This window comes from Nematostella vectensis, chromosome 14 (assembly GCF_932526225.1).
Source record: "Nematostella vectensis chromosome 14, jaNemVect1.1, whole genome shotgun sequence".
NCBI classification, from domain to species: Eukaryota; Metazoa; Cnidaria; class Anthozoa; order Actiniaria; family Edwardsiidae; genus Nematostella; species Nematostella vectensis.
In genome coordinates, this window is record NC_064047.1 from 14,494,683 (window position 1) to 14,506,037 (window position 11,355).

Here is an 11,355-nt window from a genome sequence, read left to right on the forward strand (position 1 = left end):
ATCTTTTGGTCGGTGCCGTGCTTCAACCGAGGTTCATAATACTCAGGTACGACGGTGGTGAACGCGAAATAGGGTCCGTCTCACTTTACTCTCTACTTACATGGGGGCCAGGTGGCGCAGTTGGCAGAGCGTCGCTCTGTAGTGCCTGTACCTCTCACCACTGGGTCCCGGGTTCGATTCCCGGTTCCGACGTGAGTTGAGTTAGTTGGTCTCGCCTTTGCTTTTTCTCCGGGTTCTCCGGTTTTCATTTCTCATCTAACCAACAATCTCGATCTTAGCTGTGATCCTTGGTCAGACATGAGTTGTCTGAATCTGCGCTCTCGTAATGCAGCAACTAGCTGTTCCTATTAGATTTATTATTTCTTTATAGGTATCTCTCGCGCTGATGTACAAACGCGCGGTAAGCATCTTACGACTCGTCCCCCGCCTCTGCTTTGTTTGCTTGTGTCAATAAGCCCTTACAGCTCAAGCACTTTACGTAACAGAGCGACCCAGGACAGAGCACGTTTTATTAACAGAGCAACCCGTAACAGATCACCTCTCCAAGGCTCAGCAGATTGGCTAAAATGCACTAAGAAGTCCGGTGACTTTTGAGTGGAAGATTCCAGACAAAAGCGTTGAATAATTTGCCTTTTTTCGTGAGTGCGGTGATAAAACTCTTTCTGTCATTTCAGGGTGGCGGAGATTCAGGCCAATGTTTCCCTGTACTGCAGTGTGGCGCAATTGGCGAGTTTTAACAACGTGTTGATATTGGTCTCGGTCATGATGGCGGGCATGATCAGTGCGGAGCGATTCCTCGCCCTCCATCTTAACACTAGGTATGGATTTTGATATATACGATACACCTATTTTAAATAAAGTTACACTTGGAGGATCGATTTGTCGTAGCCTGTTTCAAGTGGCTGGTCTTTGAAATCCATGTGAATGTTAATACGCACATGAACAAGAATGGTACAACTTTTCAGACGAATAATGAATTTGATACAAATAACGCACTGCGGGCACATGGTTCTCTTAGTGCAGTCTTATTTGAAGTAGGTGTATCTAAAAAATCTAGTTAGCTGAATCCATTTGTCGCAACGTCTGCTACCTTGCAATAGGTGCCCAAACGAGACGCAAGTGAACGGAAGTTGGTGGCAAGTAGGAAATAATAAACAGAATAGAAAGCCGGACTCTCTCCCGACACACTCTGTTTACCAATGGCGCGCAAAGGCTAAAATTTTTTCACGGCATGCAAAGGAACAATTACTCACAGTGCGTTAAGGCTCTTTTTTTTGTATTTTAAAACTTTTTATTTCGTTTCATCATTTTTTACACACACAAACACATACTTTCTCTATGTCTCTGAGGAATAGTTGAAATGAGTATAAGTTTGGCAATTTGTGTGATTCCCCCCTTTTATAAACCAGGAGTTTATAATTTAGGATCACGGAGTTCACCGCTGCGTTTTCATTTTCCACACCTAGTATTATATCTTTAATACATAGATGTGGGAGTTGCACCTTGAAGGCACTTAACCATTTTTGGATGTCTAGGTATAAATTTCTTGTCTTAGTACACTCAATAAAGATGTGGTCAACAGTTTCTAAATGGGAAAAACAATAAGAGCACGAAGGACTATCCACTAGTCCAAACCGAAACAGATCTTTGTTCATAAAAAGGCAATTGTTAAGAATTTTATATTGAAAAGACCTTGAATAGGTGTCTCTAGCTATGGTATAAATTCTACGATAAACTTGTCTCCAATCGATGGACTCAGGAGAGCCTCCTATTCTTTGGAGAATGTTTAACTGTGCAGTTGGCGGTTTAAACTTCATTCTTACTATATGATTATATACCTGTTTAGCCTTAAATTCTCCTATTTCGTATCTCTCATTACCTAACCGTAACAAACGTGCTGCTGGTTTAGACTGTCCTACCAAGCCAGGATTATCTCTCAACTTATCTTTCCATACTTTTGGAATAGCGTTACATAAAGATAACCAGTTAAAATACCCTGTACCTGGGACACCTTTCTTCAAACATATCTACCACTCAAAACGACCCACCTCATTGCAAAAATCTCTTACTGTGCGGATGCCACATTCATAAAAGGATCTAAAGAAAACAGACTTCCCCCCAATTTTAATATGCTTGTTATTCCACAGCACTTCATCCTCTAAATCCGAATCATTTATTGGGTTTGAAAAAAGCTCGGCCCATATTCCAAACACCTCCTTATAATAACCGGATATATCGTCCGGAAGACGATTTATATCAAAATTGTCGCGTATAGTTCCCACACCTCCAATTATTTTTAAAAGGTATCTTGGTAAAACCTAATATGTTCTCTCCTCCTCATTTGGCAACTTTAAAGCAAAAGTAACACGACTAGCTCTAATTGATGCAAAGAAATCAGGAGCTCTCAAGCCACCATCATCATATTCACCTATAATTGTTGTGTATTTCACTTTAGGTTTTTTCGCATTCCATATAAAGTCTTTCAGGGCTGTATCCACCTGCTTAATAAAATCTCCCCTAACACTTAATTTGGAGCACACATAATACAACTTAGAAAGCGGTAAACTTTTCAACACATGGATTCTTCCATAGAGTCTTAATGTCCGCAACTTCCAAACTGCTAACACAGATTTAAATCTCTCAAAATTACGCTTAAAGTTATTTTCATCATACAGTCTCTCATTATATGAAAAATAAATCCCTAAAATTGTAATACCTTTGTGGTGAAGATCTACCCATTTTATGCCTTGCCTTTTCCTATCTTTATTTTTTGCGCCCAGCCATCCTGCTTCAGATTTTGTTAGATTAGTTTTAAGCGACGAATAAGATTGAAAAATCCTTAGAAGCTCTAACAATTTTTCTAAAGAATTCATATCTTTCAAAAATAAAGTTGTATCATCCGCAAACATCGTCATTTTTATTTCAGACTTTCCGATTTTCAGGCCTTTTACCTCCGGAGATGACCTAACCATAATTGCTAACACCTCCAACACTAAGATAAATAAATACGGTGGATCTCCCTGTTTTGTTCCTCTGCCTAGCTGGAAGAAGGTAGTAGCGTGACCGTTATTCAAAATGGAGCTAACGTTATCTGTTAAAAGAACTTGAATCCACCTAATAAAATTCTCGCCAAAACCAAACTGTCTCAAGGTTGCATAGATAAAAGAGTGAGTGTTCTATAGAATCAAAAGCCTTTTCAAAATCGGCTGCAAACATTATGTACGATTCATTTCTATTTTTTACATAATTCATCACATCTTCTATAATTCTAATTGGTTCGTCTATCGTTCTACCTTTAACAAATGCTGCCTGATCAGTGTGAATCAAGGACGGAAGAGTCCTACCAAACGATTGCATAGTACTTTGCTGCATATTTTAGAATCAACGTTTATCAGGCTTATAGGGCGCCAAGCATTAAGAGACCTTGTGTCCTTATTTGGTTTCTCCAACAATGTTACTATCATCTGCCGCTGGGTTGTACTTAGACGGCCTTGTGTAAAACCATGATTAAGAGATTTGACCAAATCTGTACCTAAGGCAGACCAAAACGCGATATAAAATTCTTTCCTTAGTCCATCGACACCCGGAGTTTTCGACGCACACATCTGGTTCAAGCTATTAAAACATTCAGTCACCGATAGAAGGCCTTCGCATTTATCCCTATGTGGTGCCTGAAGTCGCGGTATGTTTAGTTCCGACAAAAACGCAAGGCACTCCTCCTCTGTTTTTACACTTTTCCTTTCATATAGCCTGCTGAAATAACTCTGAAGATTTTGAAGAATATCTGCCTGCCCTGAAATTTCCTTACCATCCTCCACAATTTTTTTTAATATGAGTTTTAGATTTGTTGCGTCTCTCCAAGGACAAAAAATACTTTGTGTTTTTTCCCCTAACTGGTGTCATTCAGCTTTCGACCGGATAGCTAAACCTTCTGTAATGTAATTACACAACTCATCCAAATTACGCAATGCTAGTTCATGCCTTTTTGATAATTCATCATTTTCAGTCCACCCAACTATGTTTTCAATAACTTTTAACTACTCTTCTAATTCCCTGTAATTTTCCCGTCGTTTACGCGCCAATGTTTTCGAAAAACTAATACTAAATTTCCTTATCTTGTATTTCATAACCTCCCACTTTAATTGCGAATTATTAATTCCTTCTTCAACTAACTCTTGTTTCCAAATATCTATGCATTTTGTTAACTCATTTACGTAACTACTGTTTTCTAATAAGGAATTATTAAATTTACAAAAAGATGACCCTCTTCTAACTTTACCGTCAGCCTTAAATTCTACGTTAAACGCCGAATGATCCGTCGAGAGATAATATCGCACCTGTCAATATATGATTGGAGGTCATCAGAGCCAAACAAATAATCAATTCTACGATGAATATAATTTCCCCGGGAACTTCGTTTTCCCTGTGCCGAGCCTCTCCACTCTCGCTTAATTGTTGGATTTCGAAGTCTCCAAATATCACATAAGTTATATTCATCCAACATTGTTTCAACCGCTGCAATTGAAGGGTGTTTCAGCTTAGGATTACCAAAAACTGCTTCCAACTCCAAGTCAAAAACAAAATTAAAATCACCTCCCCACACAATATTAGGCGAGCCTGTATACGCTTGCGACTGAAGTTCAATTTGAATTTCCTTAAACAACAAGACCTGTGATGCTTCATCGTTCGGAGCATAAGAATTAATAAGTAGGAAGTCTCCATTTTGAATTTTACAAGAATAATCAGAAACCTCCCATTAGGACCTGCAATAGTATCCTGTAATTGGTAATTGAGTTTACGCCCAAATAAAATAGCTACACCTCTACTCTTGGAATTTCCATGCGCGAAAGCTATTTCCCCCCTATATCTATTTTTCCAATTATTTTCAACTCCTTTTGTGCTATGCGTTTCCTGTAAAAACGAAACGCCACTGTCACCCCCGTGTCCATTAATCCAATGAAGCATTTTCCGACATTTTTTATATTCACCTAGACCCCGAACATTAAGAGAAAGTATTTTAAACTCGAAATCATTACCCATTATCTAAAAAGATAATATTGCGCATTATTTTTTTCTAGCCAAGGGATACAACATAGAGTACGCGACAAAACAAAACATTTCACAATCACAATACATACAGATATAAATAGCCGAATGAATACAATTAAATAAATTGCATTCATCAAAAGGCTCAGACCCATGGATCCCACAGCCGACTGAGCCTTGCCAGACTCATACCGCGTTAAATATTTTTAGAAAATTTTTTAACTTCCCCAACCATAGTCTCAAATTCAAATTCTAATTTTACGCTGCCACTACAAAGGAATAGCTAGTTTTTGGCAGTTCCTTTCAGCTTGACTGAGCAAAGCAAAATTAATTACAGTAATCATACATTTTGCACCGTCCTTAAAACTGCCCTAGCTTTGCAATAATGCACTAAAACTTTCCTTCGAGCGTCCCTGACCCATTTTCAAACTTTTCCGTTAATGAAGAACAGAAAGATTAACGAGTCTCACAGTTCCTTACGACTTTACAACAAAATAATTACTTACAGTAATTATGCATTTTGTACCGTTCTCAAGTTCTCAAGCTGCGTCCAGGGCTTGCAGAGACTCGACTTTTTCAACCATCCCTTGTTCTGACCTCTTGATGAAAATCTTTCCGTCTAGCGACCAAGCACTGAACAGCATCTTCTTCTTCCTCATAGCCAATGCTCTCCCCAAGATCCTTCTTCTCGCTGGCGTTAGATTTTCATTTATAAATATGCGCCCATAAAGCTTCGCATCAATTCACGCTGGTTTCTCCAGCCCGACGAGATCCACATCCCAGTACCGCACATCTTTAAGGCCTTTTCTAGCTTTTAAGAACGCTGCTTTTTTCTTGTGACAAATTAACTTAGCGATAATAGGACTGAACTCTTCTTGCTTCCTCTTCTTTAGCCGATGTGAAATTTCAATATCCTCCGTCTTGATATCCACCTTCAACATTCTTGCCATATTTATTACGACTTCTTCGCATGAAAAAGTGCCACTCGGCACCCCCGCTATTTCAATCGAGTTCTTCCTGGTATATTGTTCCAATGAATCTAGCATAACCTCCAACTTTTCTATGTATTCTTCTTTCGCCGCGTTTTCCTCAACTCGGACAAAACGTTTCCCGACAGTGGAAACCCTCGTGTCTAGCGCCACACTCTTCTTCTCCAAATCCCTTATTTGCTCTTCCTGCACACTAAATGCTCTCTTCAAATCCCCAACTTCTTCTTTTAAACCTTGGGTGTTTGCTTGAACTTCTAAAAGGACTAACCAGATTGACTCAAGCGTCACTGGCTGCTTTTCAGTAGACTTTTTAACTTCCCCGTTCTCCGCCATTGTTTCCTTCTCAAATACTTCCATAAACTTTTTTGGCTGGGGCGATACCGTTGAAGCGCTAGAGCTACTGGATCCTCGTTCCTTACGCTTGTTCATTAAAACACTTCTGTTTGCAAACTATTCTAGCGCTCCTTCGCAAGAGGCATGAGTTGGCGGACAGCCCTATAAAAACGCGTCTTCACGCTAATGCCGCCATGTTAAGGGTGCGTTAAGGCTCAATCACTCAAGGGGCGCAAGGCTCAATTGCTCACGGTGCGCAAGGCTCAATTACTCACGATGCGCAAAGGCTCAATCACTCACGGGGCGCAAGGCTCAATTGCTCACGGTGCGCAACGCTCAATTACTCACGGTCCGCAAAGGCTCAATTACTCACGGTGCGCAAAGCCTTTTCTAGTCATGACGCTTTAATACACTATGTGCCGCGAAGTGACTGAGAGACTTACTTATCATTGTGCTCGTAGTGATGCGTCATATGTAAACCACTTCCTTCTCTGTCCTGTAGGTACTCCTCTGTAGTTACCCGAGCTCGTAGTGTCAAGATCATCCTCGTGCTCTGGGTCATCTCTGTGTGCCTGGGCGCCATCATACCGCTGATATCGGTGTACGTATTTAGTACCGTCCTACTGTCAATTGTATCCAGTCTCCTTCTTGCCATGATTGCGTCTTACTGGAAGTGTTACCACACCCTTCGTAACCTCAAGAGGAGGGCCAGGGCGAGAGAGCGTGCGGACTTTGTAAAACGCTTAGAAGACGCGGGCAAACAGCAACCAGGTGCCCCAGTTCAGTTCAACAGTTCTACTTACCTAGAGTTACCTAGCAACCGTCTCACGCCAAGCAACCTGACTCATGGCAACCAAGAAACGCCGAGCAACATAGAGGTACACAGTAACCAGAGCGCGACTAGTTATTTGACCCTGCCTAACAACCAAGTAACCCATGGCAACTTGGATTTGCCTAACAACCAAGTAACGCCTAGAGATCAAGTGGAGCCTAGCAACCAAGTGAAGCGCAGCAACCAAGTTATGGCTAGCAACCAAGTGATGCCTAGACACCTAGTGACGCCTGGTAACACAGAGGCGGCTGGTGGTCAGGACCAGGAAATAGACGGTCAAGATGACCAGACTTCGTCTAGCAGTGCTGGACGAGCTAATCTTGGATACGTGTACACACATTCCGATATCAAGATAAACTGGGCGAAAATCCACCCGTGGAAAACTGGGTCTTATAAGGTGCATTATCACAGCAGGCCTCAGAATAGTCAATTTAGCGAGGAGAAAGTAGAAAACGTGATTATCATCAAGAACCAGCCCAAGTGTGATGACCAGTGGGGCAAAAGCGGCCAAGCCCCTCCCGATACTATGAACTACACAAGGACACCCAAGATAAACCTTTACAAGTACGAGAAGGTGTCTAGGACCATGGTCCTCCTAATCGCTCTCCTCTTCGCTAGTTATACTACGTACCTGGTTGTCATGCCAACCGTGTATTTCATATTTGGCTATAACGAGGTGTTCAAGTTTTGCAGCGATGTCGGGATGACTGTGGTCTACATTAACTCCACTATTAACCCACTCATCTATCTAGTGCGCATGCGCCAAGTGAGACACTGCTGCTTGGCATTCTTTAGGCGCTGCTTATTGCGTCCCGTTCGTTAGAATACCATTCATAACGTCACATCTGATAGGAACCCTTGGAAAATTCGATTTTTAATGTATCAAATAATAGAAGGAAAAGAGTGTTATTTTTATAAATGATGAGAGTTTTCAATATTCATTTTTGACAACTCTACCCTAGCAGGACTCTACCCTAGCAGGACTCTACCCTAGCAAGACTCTACTCTAGCAAGACTCTACCCTAGCAAGACTCTACCCTAGCAAGACTCTACCCTAGCAGGACTCTACTCTAGCAGGACTCTACTCTAGCAAGACTCTACCCTAGCAAGACTCTACCCTAGCAGGACTCTACTCTAGCAGGACTCTACCCTAGCACGACTCTACCCTAGCAGCACTCTACCCTAGCAAGACTCTACTCTAGCAAGACTCTACTCTAGCAAGACTCTACCCTTGCAAGACTCTACCCTAGCAGGACTCTACCCTAGCAGGACTCTACCCTAGCAAGACTCTACTCTAGCAAGACTCTACTCTAGCAAGACTCTACCCTAGCAGGACTCTACCCTAGCAAGACTCTACCCTAGCAAGACTCTACCCTAACAAGACTCTACCCTAGCACGACTCTACTCTAGCACGACTCTATCCTAACAAGACTCTACCCTAACAAGACTCTACCCTAGCAGGACTCTACCCTAGCAGGACTCTACCCTAACAAGACTCTACCCTAGCAGGACTCTACCCTAGCAAGACTCTACTCTAGCAAGACTCTACTCTAGCAAGACTCTACCCTAGCAAGACTCTACCCTAACAAGACTCTACCCTAGCAGGACTCTACCCTAACAAGACTCTACTTTAGCAGGACTCTACCCTAGCAAGACTCTACCCTAACAAGACTCTACCCTAGCAGGACTCTACCCTAGCAGGACTCTACCCTAGCAGGACTCTACCCTAGCAAGACTCTACTCTAGCAAGACTCTACTCTAGCAAGACTCTACCCTAGCAAGACTCTACCCTAACAAGACTCTACCCTAGCAGGACTCTACCCTAACAAGACTCTACTTTAGCAGGACTCTACCCTAGCAGGACTCTACCCTAGCAAGACTCTACCCTAACAAGACTCTACCCTAGCAGGACTCTACCCTAGCAAGACTCTACTTTAGCACGACTCTACCCTAACAAGACTCTACCCTAGCAAGACTCTACCCTAGCAAGACTCTACCCTAGCACGACTCTACTTTAGCACGACTCTACCCTAAAAAGACTCTACCCTAGCAGGACTCTACTCTAGCAAGACTCTACCCTAGCAGGACTCTACCCTAGCAGGACTCTACCCTAGCAAGACTCTACCCTAGCAGGACTCTACCCTAACAAGACTCTACCCTAGCAGGACTCTACCCTAGCAAGACTCTACCCTAGCAGGACTCTACTCTAGCACGACTCTATCCTAACAAGACTCTAACCTAGCAGGACTCTACCCTAGCAAGACTCTACCCTAGCAAGACTCTACCCTAGCAGGACCCTACTCTAGTAGGACTCTACCCTTGCAAGACTCTACTCTAGCAGGACTCTACCCTAGCACGACTCTACCCTAGCAAGACACTACTCTAGCAAGACTGTACCCTTGCAAGACTCTACTCTAGCACGACCCTACTCTAGTACGACTCTACCCTAGCACGAATAAATCTTTTTTGACTTTTGAAGTATGCTTTGTCTGTCATTATAGACCTAACAGTACTGTTGTAGTCTTAGACTTTATTCCCTTCTTATATGCGAAATTCGCAACCAGTCTTTCAAGCGGCTGTCACCAATTTTACTTCCGGTTGATTGCGTAACAATCTCCGATGATGTTTAATGGAGAGCGATGATGTTTAATGGAAAAAGATATTTCAAGAATTGTAAAAGCTGTGTGTCAATTGTTAGTTTCATTGAGGATTTGCCTGATAATTTAGAACGGATGGTATCTAATAGATGCTTTTGTCTCTTGTCTGTTTGAGGTTTCCGTCGGCTCGCCCAAATATAGCATGACCCTCGTCATCTATTGTAGTAGATTATCTTCATCGAAAGCATAGAAAAGAGAAAAAAAACTTGGAATCGGGTTGTCTGTGATCAAATAACAGAAGTGGGACAGTTACACCCCCTCTCGACTTAGGCTACCTCCTCCACAATTCCCAACACGATGTCCATCCTTTCTCTTACTTTCTTTAATGATGAGCTGTGTAGGCTAAGTACTAAGATTATATGCTTTTTGTCTTTGCTACACAACAAATTAATCCCCAAACAATATATAATCCTTGTTAATCGAGGGTGGCATATTAACCGAATACACATATGGCTCGTAAGCATTGTAAGCTGGGGGTGGTCATTGCCAGAGGGTTTATTGCGTCCCCAGTGGTTCTTTTACGTCCCTTCGGTTCAGGTTAAGGCAGCTTGAAGAGACGGGACCTCCGGTTTAGTGTCCTTATCCGAGAAGATGGGAAACACGGGAGAATAACTTCAACTCACTTGTGACACAAATTCGAATCAAGGCAGGAACCCGGAAAAAATCCCCAGTTTAAGCCAGGATTCGAACCTGGCACACAGCGATGAGAGGCCGACGCGCTAACACACTAGGCCACCCCTGCTTATTCATATTATCCTCTAAGCGCAGGCGCCTATTTGAGCACTTAAGGTATTGCTCGCGCATACTGAAGGAATTCAAAATATTAAAAGTTCGGTAAAAAACAACAACTTACAATCTTCCTGTTTACTTACAAATTTTGGTGAAAGAAATCTATGCAATTTCAAGTTTCAAGTAAACTCACAGCCTTAATCAAAACTAAAAGTGCTATTTCTAATTCATCTCCATCCGTACCATGGTGAGATAACTCATTTTTCTGAAAGATCAAAGTTTATTAAAAAACTGGATAGACATCTACCATGACTTTCACCCAAAGTAACACGAAACTCGCGTAGCAAGTTTCATCTTCTTGGTGTTTCTATATCATGCCCCCCCCCGCAAATATCTTCTTGATGTTTCTATATCATGCCCCCCCCGCAAATATCGTCTTGATGTTTCTATATCATGTCCCCCCAGAAAGTATCGTCTTGATGTTTTTATATCATGTCCCCCGCAGATATCGTCTTGATGTTTCTATATCATGCCCCCCGCAAATATCTTCTTGATGTTTCTATATCATGCCACCCTCGCAAATATCTTCTTGATGTTTCTATATCATGCCCCCCCCGCAAATATCGTCTTGATGTTTCTATATCATGCCCCCCCCGCAAATATCGTCTTGATGTTTCTATATCATGTCCCCCCAGAAAGTATCGTCTTGATGTTTTTATATCATGTCCCCCGCAAATATCGTCTTGATGTTTCTATATCATGCCCCCCC

General features: G+C 42.1%; 2 protein-coding genes across 2 annotated transcripts; one reads left to right on the forward strand and one right to left on the reverse strand.

Annotated features, from left to right (window-relative positions):
• Window positions 1-340: 340 nt before the first annotated feature.
• On the forward strand, window positions 341-9,678 carry LOC5503244. Its single transcript, XM_001624299.3, has 2 exons — window positions 341-818; window positions 6,871-9,678. The coding sequence occupies exons 1-2, from the start codon at window positions 763-765 to the stop codon at window positions 8,021-8,023; spliced, it is 1,209 nt and encodes a 402-aa protein (XP_001624349.2). The 5' UTR covers window positions 341-762; the 3' UTR covers window positions 8,024-9,678.
• Window positions 1,866-6,575, reverse strand: LOC116610932. Its single transcript, XM_032371607.2, has one exon. The coding sequence runs from the start codon at window positions 6,462-6,464 to the stop codon at window positions 5,790-5,792; it is 675 nt and encodes a 224-aa protein (XP_032227498.1). The 5' UTR covers window positions 6,465-6,575; the 3' UTR covers window positions 1,866-5,789.
• Window positions 9,679-11,355: the final 1,677 nt, after the last annotated feature.

Bases quoted from the DNA above. Each gene is read 5' to 3' on its own strand.
- LOC5503244 (XM_001624299.3), top strand. From the start codon at position 763: ATGATGGCGGGCATGATCAGTGCGGAGCGATTCCTCGCCCTCCATCTT. The intron at 819-6,870 runs GTATGGATTTTG...TCTGTCCTGTAG, and splicing joins GCCCTCCATCTTAACACTAG to GTACTCCTCTGTAGTTACCC.
- LOC116610932 (XM_032371607.2), bottom strand. From the start codon at position 6,464: ATGAACAAGCGTAAGGAACGAGGATCCAGTAGCTCTAGCGCTTCAACG.